This window comes from Sebastes fasciatus, chromosome 7 (genome assembly GCF_043250625.1).
Source record: "Sebastes fasciatus isolate fSebFas1 chromosome 7, fSebFas1.pri, whole genome shotgun sequence".
NCBI lineage: Eukaryota > Metazoa > Chordata > Actinopteri > Perciformes > Sebastidae > Sebastes > Sebastes fasciatus.
Window position 1 is genome coordinate 26,098,335 of NC_133801.1, and position 17,840 is coordinate 26,116,174.

General features: G+C 40.6%; 2 protein-coding genes across 4 annotated transcripts; both read right to left on the reverse strand.

Annotated features, from left to right (window-relative positions):
* Positions 1 to 2,895: 2,895 nt before the first annotated feature.
* LOC141770471 (uncharacterized) lies at positions 2,896 to 3,776 on the reverse strand. Its single transcript, XM_074639994.1, has 2 exons — positions 3,190 to 3,776; positions 2,896 to 3,110 (listed from the first exon to the last, which is right to left on the reverse strand). Exons 1-2 carry the CDS (start codon positions 3,754 to 3,756, stop codon positions 2,988 to 2,990), a joined length of 690 nt encoding a protein of 229 aa, XP_074496095.1. The 5' UTR covers positions 3,757 to 3,776; the 3' UTR covers positions 2,896 to 2,987.
* A 4,895-nt stretch (positions 3,777 to 8,671) lies between these two features.
* LOC141770472 (aldehyde dehydrogenase, dimeric NADP-preferring-like) lies at positions 8,672 to 17,227 on the reverse strand. Of its 3 annotated transcripts, none has more exons than XM_074639996.1 (10): positions 17,082 to 17,227; positions 14,611 to 14,828; positions 14,288 to 14,519; positions 12,795 to 12,880; positions 12,381 to 12,589; positions 11,401 to 11,518; positions 11,166 to 11,307; positions 10,916 to 11,082; positions 10,354 to 10,453; positions 8,672 to 9,305 (listed from the first exon to the last, which is right to left on the reverse strand). In XM_074639996.1, exons 2-10 carry the CDS (start codon positions 14,764 to 14,766, stop codon positions 8,992 to 8,994), a joined length of 1,524 nt encoding a protein of 507 aa, XP_074496097.1. In that variant the 5' UTR covers positions 14,767 to 14,828; positions 17,082 to 17,227; the 3' UTR covers positions 8,672 to 8,991. The 3 variants fall into 3 exon arrangements, with proteins under 3 accessions (XP_074496097.1, XP_074496098.1, XP_074496096.1); XM_074639997.1 differs by lacking the exon at positions 17,082 to 17,227 and adding an exon at positions 14,923 to 15,036; XM_074639995.1 differs by lacking the exon at positions 17,082 to 17,227 and having other exon boundaries at positions 14,611 to 15,074.
* Positions 17,228 to 17,840: the final 613 nt, after the last annotated feature.

The following is a 17,840-nucleotide window of genomic DNA, read 5'->3' on the forward strand; positions in this document are numbered from 1 at the left end:
ACCAGCGACAATTTTTGTATTTTATAAAGAACACATTTTAATTTAAACAGTGAACAGTGGCAAATTTTTCTTGGGCGCTACCCACATAATCAGCTGTGCTGCTCATCCCACAAATGCATGATCCTTATAAGTTGGACATCATTGCGAAGGTAAATAAACAGGCTTTCCAACGATGTTAAATACAATGACCATTAGCATTGGAACAACAGAGAAATAATCCACCAAACACAAGTTTCCGAACTTTGTTTTTCCAGTATAGATAGATGTACTTTATTGATCCCACATCAGCAGAGTGGGGTAAATAGTGCTGAAAGAAAGTTGCGTTCTCCGGGCCAATGGGGGCTCCACAGGGACTTTTACTATAAAAGTGCAGTTAAAGATATCACAGGTTTCCACACTTTCTAGGCTTAAAGTTTGTCTTTAGTTGTGTGTGACTCTAAGAAAGTCTAAAACTGGCCCATCTCTGTTAACCAGGGGCTTGTTTCACCAAATTTGCAACATGAAATCATTTCTTCTTTCATGCATTTTGACATAATTTCCCTTATCATAACAAACACCATATTTGTGTTCCATGCATGAACATGCAAGAGCACTGTAGGACAAAATGATCTCTTTATAACTTGGAGGTATCCTTGTGTTAAATTTGTTGGAACGTATCTCAAGAACTTTTTGTATAAATGTGTCTCGCCTTCCGTTGAGTTTCTCCCTAATGTGGGCCAGGCAACCATTTTGAGAGTTCGAGCCTTGAAGGCAAGGCCGCTTTATTTGTAGAGCACATTTCAGCAACAGGGCAATTCAAAGTACTTTACACAAACATAAAAAAAAACATAAAACATAAAAATGTTAAAGATAGTTTTAGAAACTAAAATAGAGTATAACACACAAGAGAAAAGATATCTGGTTTAATAAAAGGCAGCAGCAAACAGGAAGGTTTTAAGCTTTGATTTAAAAGAACTCAGAGTTGGAACTGGTCCTGCAGTTTTCTGGGAGCTTGTTCCAAATATTTGGTGTATAAAAACTGAACGCTGCTTCTGCATGTTTACTTGCGACTCTGGGGACACTAAGCAGACCCTGATCCAGACGACCTGAGAGGTCTAGATGGTTCATAACATAGCAGAAGACCAGAAATGTATTTTGGCCCTGAACCGTTTAGTGCTTTGTAAACCAGCAGGAGTATTTTGAACAATCAACATGAGCGTCTGTGTTGGAACACTTCCACAGTTAGTAACACTGAGTGGCTTCATGGAAGATCAGCGCAATCTGAGAACTGCTTCTGAGAAAATCAGTTTTTACAACATCATTTCTTACACAAGTGTTTCACCATCACTCCTGCTGATTACCAAAGAACGACCATCTCGCGTTTGCTTTCAGTTCTGTGTGTGTGGAAATAAAATCACTTTCGATTTAGATTTTTTATTGACTTCAACATACCAAACAATCATACATCATACAGTAGTAAAAAGAGAGAAGTAAAAGTAAATACAGCTTCCCTTCTCTCTTTTTACTACTGTATGATGTATGACGGTTTACCTGCCTACATGCAGCCTATTGTTCCCTCCCCATTTTTTCCGGCCTAAGCTGGGTCAGTTCCCTACTAGGGGAGGCTATTTGGGTGGATGTGAGTCTCAGATCTGTTTGACTCTGATGAAGATGCAGTTGGCGCCGAAACGTTAGTATTTAATAAAGTTTACTGCCTTAAATCCATGAGCTCCAGTGTGCTTTGGAACTGCTCTCTGAAGTCTCTCCTGTTACTAGATTGCCCTACTCTGTGAGCACCGGACAGGCCTACTATTCCTTGTGAGGCAACTGAAGCGCGTTTAACCTTCCTTCTTCAATAATCTGAGCCTGTCAGTGGCAAAAACAAGAACTTTTAGTGGACGTAACGTTACGTTGACGCTGCTCACTGCCCTCACAGTTTGTTACAGCGTTCTCCCTCAATACTGGACCAGTTTCAGAAAGTGTTGTCTGCATTAGTCACTTAGACACAAAAACATGGGAAAAGAGAGTCCAGGTTGGAAAATACTGAAGTTACCCTTTATAATTCCAAGAAACAGGACTTATCTTAATGCATGCCTTTACCCAGAACCTACCCCTGGTTCCTTATGACAGCATGTCTTGTTTCAGAAGAGGAGTCCAGTCTTATGGTAGCTGTAGACCAACACTCTGTTTTGCAAAATCACAAATTATAGGATCGTCAGTATAAACACTTGAATAAATCAGAATGGGGTTTAGGGGCCAGAATCAATTTTCATAGCCTTTTACAGTAATTTTATGTGTGTTAGACAAGTTTTGAATTGTTTCTGCTGTGGTTTTATCATAGCAGAGGATGTGCTTTTACATAGTGTTTTATAAGTTTATGGTTTTATTGTTTGTACTTATTCTAATTATCATCATTAGTGTTTATTTTGCTCCATTTTGTTTAGTAAACATTTTATTGCTGATCATTATCTCTTTTATTCCATTTTCTTAAAATGTCATTAATTAGTACAATCTGCTTATTTTGTGTAGTTTCATATTTTGTATTTATTTATTTTATTGTTATTTCCTTGTATTTCATTTATCTTTTATTATATTAAATACCCATCTTTTATTGCTTTCTTATTCAATTAACTTTTATATTGGTTGTTTTGGCATGCATTAGTCTCTAAATCCATTTTTAACATTCTACATTTTGTCAATCGTCTGTCCAGCACTTTGAATTGCTTTTGACTTGTTTGAAAGGTGCTATATAAATAAAGTTTGATTGATTGATTGAATGTAAGCCATGTGGCCTGATAATGTAAGACACTGTCTAGCGCCTGATTCAGGTGTTATGCCATTTTCTGTGACCCATAAGACTCAGTCTTGCCGTTTGCGTCTCCTTGGGTTTAGGGCCTATAGTTAGGTTAGAACCAGTTTGTGAGACTTCACACATTTTATTGTGGTTTGCTGTTACACATTAAGCTGGTTTCTTAAGTTGCTCTTTGCAGGCTGATCCAGCTTTCAACTCATCTCGGGTAATGGCACTCCACTCCGATGACGGCACTCTGGCTCCTCACGATGGGACTTCTGCCAGACACTTTGGGGTTGTAGACCAGTGTAAAAGCATAAAAGAAGGTATTCTCTGTCATCTAAGGAAAAGAGAACAACTGATTCACATCACGAGACTGACTGTAATATTAATGCATTATATGAATAAAAACCTCATACCACTAGCGTGCTGCCACAGCCGTGCAGCTCGCACTCAAAGATCAGCACATGAGACAAGCTGTCGATCTCAGTGGCTGAACAACCACCGAGCGTGATATCCTCCGGCTCTATCAGCTTGCCGAGGCCCAGCAGGTCCTGGCTCACTTCCACCTTGACCCTACTTTCCCCACACCTCACAGCAACACGGTTGGTCGACGCTGGCTGCCGCAGTTCAAACTCGATTGGGGGCTTTTCCACAGAATCCACTGGATCTTCTGGGAACTTCCAGGTGAGTGGTTGGACTGCTGGCTGGAGCTGCTTGGCCTGGAGCATGCCAGCTTGTTGAGACTCCCTGGAGAGCTCTCTCTCAGGTTCTGCTGCTGGCTCAACTTCCACCTCGCCTCCCCAGTAGGTCGGCTCTCTCACACTAAGGAGTTGAGCTCCACTAAGCCTGACACATGCAAGCACAAAGCCAAACACAATAAGATGCCCTGAACCCATTGTTGCAAGCACAGGATTTTCACTGCAGCTTTTCTTCAGCGTGACCACTGAAGCAGACAAAGGAAGTGACTCCTCCCTGTGCCTCATTATCTGGCTCCCTCTGCACACATGTGGCTCTCACAGCTGCACATCCTTGACTAATTGGAGACAGGAGACATCAATATACTGTCTCAAACTGAGAGGAGTAGAGACGTAACATAAAAAATGAGATAATACAAAATGTTATCATTTGATAATAGTGATCATAAATTAATAACAGTATATGTATTCTATTGAAATGTTTGTACATTTTTATTTTATGCTACTTAGAGGAAAATATTGTACTTTCATTTATCTGACAGCTATTGTTACTGATTACTTTGCGGATTAGGATTTTATATACAAAACATGAGAGGATCTTATAAAATGGGGCTGCAACTAACAATTGGCATTTTCTTAATTAACCAATTCATTATTTTGTTTATTAAACATCAAACATTTGGGAAAAATACCCAGTGCAGCTTCCCAATGTATCTGTAAACAGTACATACTTCATTCACATTTCTAAATGCTGATTAATGCACATTGATCAACTGCACATAAGATCATTATGAATATACTGTATGTACAGTTTATTATATACTATAACACACTGAAGGCAGATGCAAGTCCCCATTCATGTAATGCTATGCATGATGCTAACCAATATCAGTAGTTACAGCAGAAATGCTTTTCATAATGTCATATAAAATATTGGTCATTTTGGAGGTCACCAGTCCATCAGGGAGTGTGGGGGGGGGGGGGGGGGAGGCCTAACAGCTGCACCATGTAGCCTACATTTTACACCGCTGCCCGGGGCTGCAATGCCAGTCCCTGAATGACCAATGGAGCCTATTGATGAACAGAGAGGGAGTAGTCAGTCAGTGACCAGACTAAAATCAGGCCCCCTACATTAACATATCTCCATATCTCATGGTAAAATAAACACGCTTTGACTTTTTTTAAACACAAAGCTGATCAGATGTATCTGTGGGAAAATCAATCAATCAATCAATCAATCAAACTTTATTTATATAGCACCTTTTAAACAAGTCAAATGCAATTAAAAGTGCTGTACAGACAATTGACAAAAATGTAGAATGTTTCAAATGGATTTAGAGACTATTGCACACCAAAACAACCAAGATAAAAGTTCAGTGAATAAGAAAGCAATAAAAGATATAAGGTATTTAAGATAATAAAAGATAAATAAAATACAAGGAAATAAATAAAAAATAAATAAAAAATATGAAAAATAAGCAGATTGTATTAAAATAATGAACTATTAATAAAATAAAATAGAATAATAATGCTGATAATAATGATCAGCAATAAAATGTTGATTAAACAAAATAGAGTAAAATAAACAATAAAACCATAAAATTATAAAACTATAAAACACTACAGTAAGGGGGTCGCAGGTTCAAACCCGGCTTGGGGCCTTCTGTGTGTGAGTTAGCATGTTCTCCCCGTGTTAGCGGGTTTTCTCCGGGTTCTCCGGCTTCCTCCCACAGTCCAAAGACATGCAGGTAAGGTTCATTGTTGACTCTAAATGTCCCGTAGGTGTGAATGTGAGTGTGAATGGTTGTCTGTCTGTTTCTATGTGTCAGCCCTGTGATAGTCTGGAGACCTGTCCAGAGTGCACCCCGCCTTCACCCAATGTCAGCTGGGATCGGCTCCAGCCCCCCCCCCCGCCACCCTGAATAGGATAAGAGGTTACAGATGATGGATAGATGAATAGATGAATAGATGAATGTTTGCAATGAGACAGGAGACATGAGAATTACTGTACCTCACATGTTGTACCTTAAACCCTAATGCTTTGCAGAGAGAAATATGTGTGGGAGAGGGATATCCTTCTTTCTGTGTGTGTGAGCGTGTGTGTGTGTGTGTGTGTGTGTGTGGGTGTATATGTGTGTGTGAAGCTCTGTGCCAGCAGAGTTCAGTCAGGCAGCTGCTGGACTGAAGGGTTTTTGGCAGTCTGTGTTTTATTATGTAGAGGACAAATCTCTGCAAAAGTAAACTTTACAGTCCAGCAGCAACAAAGCCCTGAAACGACAGTAGAGTCATCAGATGTAGTCTATATCCTGCAGTGCATGAGTCATCTGCAAAAGGGACATGTTGGAGAGCTTGCAAACCTGCTGTTGTAAATATCAAAACTAAAGTCCTGTATAACCCAAGTTCATCTATGGATACAAAACTAGAGCCCATGTGTTTATATGTTTTTTCAGATAACTCATAAGTCATAGTGTCCAGCATTACACTATAAACAAGGCAATCAAAGAAAGTCATAATATCTTATTTTAGGATGATTTAGTTTTTCAAAGTTTCAAAGTAACTGGTCTTGATTTTTATTGAAGTAGGGATATCTGTTTCAGCTCAAGCAGATGTGTGTGTGTGATGACGGGACAGGTGGTAGTGAGCGTTCTAACCTCCTGGCAAAGCTCCTTCACAACATCTGTAAAGAAGCAGAATAATTACTGTCGATGTGACAAGAAGAGACAAATAATCGAGTTAAAAAAAAACTTTCTTTGATTTCTGAACTCTTTTGTTTTTAGTTTGTCAGTTTCAAGAAATTTCTCTACGAAGTTTAGCCACACTAGCACCACGGTTCTATGGCAGTTTGGGTCGGGCCACCACTTTGGTCCAGACTTAAATATCTCACGACTGGATGAATTACTATGAAATTTGGCTTTGGCCAAGTCAGAGAAACTGTTGATCCTCTGACATTTCATCTGGCGCGATCATCAGGTCAAATTGTGAATTTGTCTAATATGTTTATGACCAAACAAATCAAAGTATTTGACAAGTTGTTTCCTGTGGAAGTCATGGACTGGTGTCTCTAATTGTTTTAATGTCAACAGTCCTACTCTACTGCAGTTATGCAACAGTTATTTAGGCCTCCAGGAGCTCAGTACAACTAAAGTGAGCCTGTTAGAGCTGGAGCACGGTGCTGAGATGGCAGCTGTTTCCTTTTGCTGGCTCACAAGCTGAATGCCTGGATATCCCCGGACCTATTAAGTGATAAAGCTGTCAGTTACGAGCTTAGCAAAACATCTCAGCGGAACGGGGAGAGCACGATGCTAATGGGGTGCTCTCGCTTAAATGACTTAAGAGGCCTTGAATGCACTTTGCCCAAATTACAACAGGACTAGCACATTACATTTGTCATGATGTGTCTTTTGGTATGCTAACAGTTTGTAAAGTCAGTGGCTGAGGATGTGTCTCAAATGCAGAACAAGCTCTACACTTTTGTCTTTGACTGTACAGAATGAGACTCTGCATCTTCTCTTAATGTCAGTGTAATTCAGGACTGCTGCCATTCATTTTGTGGAACATAAAGTCACCATGTTCCTCTTCTTTAGGTCTCTGCTGCCATCTAGTAGACACACACAGTATGATGATATTTTACTGTAACTGTAGAGAACCGACTGCTTGGACAGAAACACATCAGCACTGGGTAGGGGCCGCAGGTGATCAACAACTGCTTCAGTAGCAAAAGGTATTTCTGGGAATCGGCTAGGGCTAACAAGGCAAAAGTGAGCATGGCTCACATACCTCCGCTCACCGCTTGACCCCTACTAATGTAGGGCCAAAGCTTTTGCCCATTTGGAACTAATGGAATAAGTCTACTGAGCACAATCTAGCTTGTTATTAGCTCACCTTCCTCAAGTCCAGGGGGGCCAAAATTGAAATTTTATGGACTTCTAACCCCCAAAAGGCACAACTAGACCACACTGTCAACCATCATACCAAATTTGAAGTTCCTAAGTTAAATAGTTTCCAAATTCTACTCCGGAAACAAAAGTGTGATACGTGGACGGACGGACACGCGGAGCGCGATACTGTATACCCCCCGACTACGTTGTCGCAGGGGTATAAAAACAAGCCATACTTAGTCTGTTCCAGGCCACATTTCGGTCTTTGTCGTGGCTCAGAAACTGACATCCATAGAAAAGTTTGGTCTCAATTTAAACCGGAGCATCTGCAGATTCATTTTATGATCCACTAAAGTTAGACACGAAACAAGAAGAATAAATCCCTGTTTTTGTTATTTTCACCGCTGTCTTGACTGTAAGGGAGCCAGGAGGGACAACTGAGTGAGATTCAACTCTTCTTTGTTTGGGAGGAGAGAGGGACACTCACCTGGAGGAGATATGCACCTTTGCACCTTGACTTTTTCCAGTTTTACCTGTTGTCAGTTCTCTGCAGTGAACTAAATACAAATAGTGACCTCTTGTGGTCACTGTTGGAATGATAGTAGAAGTAAGAACCAAGAAGAGACCAAGGTGGGTTTCTGAGACATGTCAGCAGATGTGTTGTTGTTTTCAGGGGATTGTAGGATGGATTTTAAATTGCCTCCGGCAGCATCAGCAGGTTTCACATTGTCAGTCTTTATTACTACCTGGACGAGTGTTTTCCTTCTATAACTTCCATTAACTATAGCTGTTGTCTATTTTGCCTTTTAAGGGAGACAGCTGTTGATTCATGACATCTTTTAAGCCAAAAATGTTTACTGTTGTGATTTTGCTGTATTACTCTCTGAAGGCTAAACATCGTAGGCAACACCACTGGGATTCTCAAATGAAAATCACTAATTCTTTTCATGTTCTAGTGCTTTGAATTTGAAACGACATTTGTTTACAGGCTGTTTTCTCCATTTGATCTGGAAGGAATCTCCATCATATCAGAAGCAGATGACATGACTAATACCTATCAGACCAACACAAACCTCCACATTCACTCTCCTGCTTCTCTTCACTGTCACATAGCTTATCGGTCACATCAGTGTATTAATAATAACTGTACAGCAGGTGAGCAAAGATCCTCAGTGTCCCCAATTTCAGCTAGTTCATCATATTAGTGAAGGATGAATATATATTGAAAATAGTTAGTTAAATAAAAAAGTTAAATATTGCTTGAAGAAGAAAAAGGTTTTTAGAATTAGAGAATTATAAATGGTGTTAAATAAAAAATGGATGATGAGAATATATCAACAAATCTTTTATTATGGAACAACAAGCAAAATACACATTTCCTAAAAAAATGAAAGTTAACCTCTTATACTGAAGAATGCAGAACAGAACTCGGATGTGTTTTTGGACAGTGTTTAAACTTGTTTGTGTCATCGCTGAAGGAGGACATCTAATAGAAAATAGACACATAGCAAATAAAAGTTAGAGTAAGGGGTTATCTTATTTTTATCTTTAAAATATCTGAATACAAAACAGGATACAAATTGATGTGTTTTTGACATGGAAATCATTGCAGCAGGATCGATTTTACAAAGGGAAGTTGTAGTGTCTAGTTATAAAAGCCTCTCCAGTACCAGCAGGTACAGTTGAGGCCTGAAGCGATGAGCAGGATGACCAGCAGGGCGATGAACAGGCCCAAGCCGAGGATGGTGGCAACGACGGCCCAGATGAACGTCCTCTTGGACAGGTCGATCAGTGGTGACTTGAGGGCCATCCGCACCCTACGCGCCCGCCGGCGGTCCTGAGGAGGGTACCGGGCCAGGTTGACACTCTCCATGCCCAGAGAGCGGACCAGGCACGCCCTCTGGTGGCTCAGCTGGTCAAAGGTGTGCTTACCGTGGTAGCGGCCCATACCACTCTGACCTGGAGGGGTCACAAACACGTCTGCAGTCATGTCTTTTCAATTTATAAACGGCATTTGAACGTCCTACTATATGGGATAACTGTGGGGAGACTGTCTGATATTCGGTAGTCATGCAGTGTGTGCACATCACACAGCACACTCATGTGAACCGGCTCAACCAGAGGGCGGTGCTTCATGCTTAAAGACAGCAAAGGGAGAAGAAAGGCTAAAGATCTATAAGACTCGCTCAGACTGCCAGAGGTACTGCTGGACAGGAACCTTAGCCCTGCACTACTTATGGATCATATTGAAAATATAGTCTTAAAGCTGCATTCATTAATATAAACTATACTGTTTGCCATAACAACGATATCTGATAATATGTCAATGTGTGTTTGTTCCACTTCCCCGAAATGGCCAAGAGAAAAATCCATAATAACTTTATAAGCTGCTGACATTGTGGGAGCTGTATACCTATCAGCATGTTTGAAGGTTTTACTGTGCCCTAGTGGACAGAAATCCATTAATGCAGCTTTAAGTGAATTTCAAAAAGAAGAAAAGCAAATCTGTACGAGCTGGAAATCTGTTTCCATCTCCTACTTTTATGTACATATAGTTTACTTAATGAAAACAGAGCCTGTATCTCTGGTGTATCGTGGCATTTCATCCACCAAAAGTCATTTACTTTCATTCATTTATTTGTTTCCTCTGTCCAAAAATAAGACAAAATCTGTCAATTCTTTATTTGATTGATTGTTTGATTATTAGGTTATAAAATATTTGGAAATAGTGAAAAGTGTATCGTAAATTCACAGAGCACAAGGTGGCATTATCGAATAACTTGTTTTGTCTGACCAACAGTCAAAATGTTTGAAAAAGATTACGATGATATTAAACAGAAAATCCTCACAAGGGAGGAGAACAAATGATGGCATTTTTGGGGAAATAGGGGCTCAACAAAAAAGTGTGCCCTGAGGCCCTCCTAACGGGTGAATTCGGCCATGCACTGCCCCCATGATGAAGTCTACCTAAACATACAGACAATAATGCACTTTGAGTCGGTCTTACCAACACCACCAAACGGAAGCGAGCTGAGTGTGTAGTGCATCATGACATCATTGACCGTCACTCCTCCACTTGTGGTCTCCTCAATCATCTTTCTTGTTGCCTTTGAGAGAGACAGGAGGAGAATAAATGAGAAAGATAATATATAATATATCATCATCAACTATTGTCTATGTAAAGGTATAGAGTAATGTCTACCTGAGTCTATGATATCAGCATTAATACATCATCAACAACTATTGTCTATGTAAAGATATAGAGGAGTAATGTCTACCTGAGCAGATAATGAAGTCTCTCTCTCTCTCTCTCTCTCTCTCTGTGTGTGTTGTAATCAGAGCTTTCTCTGTGCTTTTAGTGCATGTTAGTACGCGTGAGCTTGCCCCACTGGCTGGCTCACGGCCACCGCTCTGCACTGCTCTCATATGGTGGTTACAAGGATAACGCGGTCCTGACCCACGGTGCTGTCATGGAAGCGTAGCGCCCACCACAATAGCGAATTCTCTGAATTCCGTATTGAGCACCTCTAAACTTTAAAACGTAGTTTAAATCTCTTCGCTCCTCTCACCTTCTTGTCAGAGCAGAAGATGTAGAGTGCCAGAGGTTTCTCTCTCTCGTTGATGAAGCGGATGGCATCGTCCATGTCACTCACAGTCACTATGGGCAGCAAGGGGCCGAAGATCTCCTCCTGCATGAGCCTGGAGTGAGGGGGCACGTCCTTCAGCACTGTTGGAGCTGCATGTACAATACATAATAAACAGGAATATAGATTTCACACAACACTCTGACTTATTCACTAAGTCACTGTATCTTCCTACCAATGTAGCGCTGTGAGGCATCACTCTGTCCTCCCACCACAGGGGTGTAGCCCTCCATCAGACCCATGACTCTGTTGAAATGACGCTGGTTGATGATTCGGCCGTAGTCTGGCGAGCATTTGGGATCAGCACCGTAAAATTCCTGGGATGGATCAAAAGGGTCTTGATATAACGCTAGACTGTGCAGTTTGGTTTACATGAAGATGTTAGCTCAGACAGGTTTAAAGGATGGTACCAGTAGAGTCTGTCGGATGCGGTCCACCACTCGGCCCTGGATGCAGGGTTCACACAGGATGAAGTCTGGAGCGATGCACGTCTGACCACAATTGGCAAACTTTCCCCACGTGATACGTCTGCACACAAACCGGGGATGGAAGAACATATTTACAGTGTTCATTTAGCTAATGAACGATGTGTGTGTCAGTGTTTTAAGCTTTGAGGAAGTCACATCCAGGTACATTGTAGGATAATGTCAGTGGTCTGTATGTTCCATCCTCTTAAACCACAAATGTGAATACATTTGCATTGTTTTCAACCCTTTTCCAAACCACTATGCAAGTTTTACAATTCATTTTCTACTTTCCAGGCAGCCACTGGTTTCCATGTGTTTCACTACACTTTAAAAAAGACTTGCAGAGACTTGAAACTTGCTTGAACTACAGTAACCATCACCATGACGCTCTGACATTTAGTTTTTTGCTCACCCAAAATCATTGCAGTGACAATAAAATTCAGAAGATGTAAACACAAATTTGATATCTTGTTTTTTTTTCTGCGTGTGCAAAAATCAGCTTTCTTCTAATATAGTATAGAATTTCAACAACATTTGTAATATGAATAAACATGCTGTCGCTTTCTGAATGTATTTTATGTTAACGATAGAGTGGTGCGGGGAGGACGTGTTTTTGTAGTCCAACCAGGAAGTTAGCATCACCCTGGTTCCCTCCACTAAAAGCCAATGGGATTGTCCCCAATCATTATCACTTCAGTTTGGAGTTATGAGCTCCATGTATTCATAGGTAAGGTAAGCTTCATGCTAACACTTTAACAGGACTGCAGACATATCAGCTGTCGTGCTTAATGCTGCTGCCTCTTTGGTCAAAGTGCTAAACCTCCACAGGTCATTAACACTACAGTGCTTTATTCTTATTGTGTCTTATGTCATTGGGCTCTGTGGTTGACCACTGCTGATATGGGCTACTGTGGGCGTGTTACCGGCAGGCGACTCTGATGTCACAGTCCTTGTCGATGTAGCAGGGGCTCTTTCCTCCCAGCTCCAGGGTCACTGGGGTCAGGTGACGAGCTGCAGCCTCCATCACTACTTTCCCCACGGTGCCGCTGCCTGTGTAGAAGACGTGGTCAAACCTGAGCCTCAGCAGCTCCTGGGTCTCTGTCACTCCACCTGTTACAACTGGGTACAGATCCTGGAAATAAAGAGAAAAGTTTTATTTTGCATATTGTTTTTTCATTTTTTAATATACAACTAATAAAAATATAAAGCATGTCTGAAAATGACTGCCATTGACTGGCGTTCCTGACACATCTGTGATGCACTGTGTTGGTACAAGGCTTTGACATTACAGCAGCTCTGAGCATTATTCCATCAACAATAGCAGCTGGTGTTCAGACCTTGTCCAGATAGCGAGGCAGCAGAGCCCGGAGGAGGAGGGACGAGTACTCGCTGAGCTCTGACGGCTTCACCACAGCTGCGTTGCCTGTAGAGAGAGAACACAGGTTTCTGTGAATTTGAATGAGATCACCGAGTGACGGAGAGCAGAAGAGTAGGAGGCTGAGAATGCTGTCAAAGTTCCCACCAGAGATATTTCTCTCTCAAACTTGTGCTGCAAAAAATGCAGGTTTGACCAACATGTATATTTAAAGGCATGAAGTGATATTTTTTCTTAGTGTTTTACTATAATGTTTATTATTTTATTATCTGTTATCTCAATATTTGATAACTATCCCTTGAAGCTACGACGAGGAACTTTCATTTTTTATGATTTTGGCGGTCTCTGTGGACAAAAGCGTTAGTGTTTCCGAGCACCAGAGTCCCCTTAGATAACCTCTCATTTTACTGCAGCAGGGTCTGCCCGCTCAGTCCTGGTTCTGGTTCTCCTGTGTTGACCTGAGGGGAGAACTGGACAGTTGGTTCTACGCTTCCGCGACGGTACCGTTGGTCAGGACGGCATTATCAGCTGTAACCGCTGTATGATATATTAATGCTGTGACATCATAGACTCAGGTAGACATTACTCCGCTATATCTTTACACAGACAATAGTTGATGATGATATATTAATGCTGTGATATCATATAGAGAACCTTTAATAATAATTATATAGAAATAGCCAATATTCTTGCTGATGATCTCATTTACCTATGTAGTAACTTTAAATAAGGGTATATGTATGACTTTATTTACCCCTAAAGATTGAAAATGGCAAAAACAAAATGCCATAATCTCTTAATCTATGCACATGCCTGTTAATATAAATCAAGAATCGTGTAAACTTCTCAATATAATGCTATACATGCATAATATTTTCACAATAGCCACCAATGCCTGAGTGGGAGTGGAATTAGCATTATCCTAATCTATGGAAAACAGAACAAACTTTTTGTTATGATGCACAATGAAGTGATGAAGCAGATGACTTTTGATTTCCTATTTTATTTTATTTTAAAAATTACACCCGCAAGGGAATACTGACATAAATTTGGGGTGTTGGAAAATAAAAAAGCCCCTTCTCTGCTCAGCAAAAAAAAGTCAGACGTCCTCCCCTCAGCAAATAGAAAAAATATACATAACCCTCCACCCCTATTAATTTGTGCACAGCTTTTTATTACACCTTTATTATTTTTATCACTGCCTGGACTTTGGTGACCACAAAATCCTCAACCACCCAACTTCCCCTCTGAGCAGAGGTCCAATCAGCAATGACTGAAAACACTTGTGGATGTGCACGACCTTCAAAATCAATTTCTGTAGGTTAGATGCTCGTTTCAGACTGGCAGCGTCAACAAAAAAAGATTGCAGGAGAATTCTGTCCACTATGAAGCTCTATACATGACTACATTTAAGTAAAGGGTTATCGAGGAGCTGGAGACAGAGAGGTTCCCTACCAGCAGCGATAGCTCCGACCAGGGGCAGCAGGGTGACAGCCCAGGGGTAGTTCCAGGCCCCGATGATGAGCACCACTCCCAGAGGCTCTGGCTGCACATAAACCTCATCTGACATGGTGAGGAGGGTCTTCTCTACCGGCCGTCGAGCCGCCCACTCTGCCAGTTTCTCTATAGCCAGCTTGATCTCATTCTCAATGCCGATCAGCTCCAAGAGCGGTGTGTCGTACTGGCTCTGCAGGAAACCCAACACATTACAAACACACATTAAACACTGTTACATTACAGGTTACATGCAGTATAGTGTGCTGTGTCTCTCCACTCACCCTGTTGATGTCCTGTTTGAGAGCGGTGGCGATCTCGGTCTCTTTCTCAGTGATCATCTTCTGCAGGGCGTGAAGCTGCTGCAGTCTGAACTCCAGAGGCCGAGTCCTGCCGCTCAGGAAGGCCTCCTTGGCCCGCTGCACCGCCTGCCTCTCCATACACACTACCTCGAGGACAGCAAAGAGCCGCTGGAACTGTAGAAGCAAGGCAGAAGGCTTGTCTGTTTGGAATATACAGTAACAATAGCAGTGACGAGCCAATATCCAGTCAAGTTCTTCTGAGCACAATGAACCATCAAAATGACCTGGTATGACCTCTATTCTCTGTACAATCCAGCAGGTTTGTAGCTGGTCAAAGCCTTTTTGGGGGCCCCATGGGCAAATACATCGCTGCCTTTCTTCCTCATCACACATGCGGAACTATGAAGTGCTGATGAATGAGTCCTAAAACCCAGAAATGAGTTGGCATGTTAGCACTTCCGGTTCCTTCGTCTGGAAGTCAATGGGATTTGTAGTTAGATGTCTGAAATAAGGTCTGTGGTTAACACAAGCTGAAGAGATTTTAACGCTTTGTTCTACAATATAAAATATGTCAGTAAATATTCCACTCGTGAATTTTGAAGCTTTTGCGTGTCTAAAAAAAGAAAGTTATTAACAAGTGGCTGAATGAGACCACAGAGGTGTAGGGGACATTAAACGCCATCACTCATCCTCCTTTACAGCCTTGTTATGTATCCTCACGCTCATGTGACCGTGGTGTAGTTGGTTTATAGCCTAACGTTAGCTTTTTACTTCTAGAGATTTTTAAAAAATCATAAAAGTGGTGTTCATTTGTGAAGATTATCTAGCTGAACAAAGTCTCATAAATGCTCGTTTCCCACAGAGCTGATTTTCTGCAATGATCCAAAATCCAATGGAGCAATCCCATTGGCCTTTATTGGAGGGAACCAGGGAGATGCTAACTTCCTGGTTGGCCTAAATATATCATCCCTAAATCACTCCATAAAGTCATCTACAATAGAACAAACAAGGGCAGTCTTAATCTCAATATAAGTGATACCAAAAGATAACACAATTGGCATAGTGTGCATAGTTACACAACATACCAAACAGCATACAAACCAGGTTTAAACCAGGTAAACTCCATATTTTTTGGCACAAAACATCTGGTCAACATTTGTAATGTGTAAAACAAATATTAAAACAATTGAAAGAAGATGGTCAGATAACTGTAATGTCACATAGTTCAGTCACATAGTTTTTAAGGAAAGTAGACTAAAAGATGATAGAAAAGATATCCGCACACTTAGATCTATGCAGTTTTCCACTTTATTCTAAGCTTTCGGTCTGTCATGCCTTCATCAGAGCATACACGGTTCAACAGAGGACAGGCTGGAAGAAATAAGCAATCCCATTCTAATCATTGGCAGTATGCCGTGCAGCTCCACCTCTTGGGAATTGTAGTTCTAGTAGAGAACTGTAAGGCATACAAATAGATGCCATAATTGTTTTATAATACAAAATACATAAAGGGGTGGAACACAGTGAATATAGAAAAAAACATATATAATCACAACGCACCTAATAGTAATATCATACATTTTCATTACATAGTAAATGGTGCTTTGAGAAGGATCAGTCTTAAGCCATCATAAATAAGAGATCCCCAGATCTATAGGAAAAAACAAACATCTCAAAGGAGGATCTCAAAAAAAGTAGGAAAGGAAAGTAGACTACAAATATAAGAACTGGTATAAATAAAATACAGTTATTTGTATTTTTTATTTTTTAAAAGTATGTTAGTTTAGTTCTTTCTTCCTGTTTGTTGTTGTTGTTTCTCTCCTGGGGTTGGGGGGAGGTCCTTTGTATAAGCCTGTGGCTTCTTGACCTCTCTTGACACATTTCTTGTTTGTTTTTTTATTGACTGGATTTTGTGCAATGTGTGTGCAAATAAATTAAACTTAAACAGATTTGGATTTTCTATTTCTTCTTAAATAAAAAAATAAACAAAGACCTCCGCTGACCTTTTTTTGGATTCAATGCAAATAGAAAAACGTTCATCTCCTATACCTGCAGACTAGACCCTCTTATGTTGGAGCCCAGTATGCTTCAGTCTCTCCCCTGTGTTTCTATAGTTGTCGGAACTTGAGAAGTAACTACAGAAGTAACTCCATCTAAACACCTTGTCAGTGAAGTGTTTGCTGAATGATGACGGTATTAGAATGTGCAGCTGATATTATATTATTATATTTTTATTGACTTGGATGTCCATGTTGACAGTCAGCCTGTAGTCTATTTACTATGTTAGACAGCTCTGATCTCCTTCAGTTCAGTCTGGCTGTTAAATACATCGTTAACATACAGTATATATAACCCTCTGTATGTATGCGATCACATTATATCAACATCATTTATGATCCGTTTAGTCGCTCGAAAATTAGAGAAAGAAGAAATAGAAGAAGAAGTGGACTCACCTGTAGACTCAGGTAAACCAGCAGTGGCTCCTCTTATTAAATACTGGTTGAATAATCCCTCACTGATCTGATCTGATCTGAAAGCGGTTCAGATGTCCGACACGCTGCTGGCCGACTGACTGACTGAGTCTCATTGTACTGTGGTCAGCAGTCAGGCTGCTCTGGGATCAGTTTACAGGGAGGATGGCTCACTGTATAACCAGCAGCTTCATTCAGGCGGCTTCAAGCACGAGACCCTCAATAACATCAGACCACACAAACATTCAGTCAAAGTTCCATGTTTTAATCTCATAACTGTGCCTATATTAATATATATATTCATATTGTGCCTTATACCTGGTCTGTAGTTGACTTGTGTGTGTTTCTTGTTTTACAGCCTTTAGTTGAGCTAATTTTTTACTCACACAGTCATCATGCAGGTCAATGTGTCTTAATAACAGCATAGCAGCCATGTCATAAATTACAATAACCTTGAGAATCATGTTAATAATATGCCACTGTTAAGATATATCAAACTCATAAATCAGTTCTTGTAGCCTACAAAAGTTAAAAACAATGAACAGAAACTCAACAGTAAAACAATCACTTATATACTGTATAACTATAAGTGCAGAAAGTGTGGAACTCATTAAAACAACAGATCTGGCATCAGATCAGTAAAAGCAGAACTGATATTCAACATCAACATGTTAAATGAATCACTGCACCACTGCTACCCAGTTTGATTAGCAGTGACGGAGTGTTTCATAATGTCAGAAT

Coding starts and splice junctions, on each gene's coding strand:
- LOC141770471 (XM_074639994.1), bottom strand. CDS start 3,756: ATGAGGCACAGGGAGGAGTCACTTCCTTTGTCTGCTTCAGTGGTCACG. Junction 3,111..3,189: donor GCTGTGGCAGCACGCTAGTG/GTATGAGGTTTT, acceptor TCTTTTCCTTAG/ATGACAGAGAATACCTTCTT.
- LOC141770472 (XM_074639995.1), bottom strand. CDS start 15,021: ATGTGTGATGAGGAAGAAAGGCAGCGATGTATTTGCCCATGGGGCCCC. Junction 12,590..12,794: donor TGCCTCGCTATCTGGACAAG/GTCTGAACACCA, acceptor CTTTATTTCCAG/GATCTGTACCCAGTTGTAAC. Junction 11,308..11,400: donor GCATCCGACAGACTCTACTG/GTACCATCCTTT, acceptor GATCCATCCCAG/GAATTTTACGGTGCTGATCC.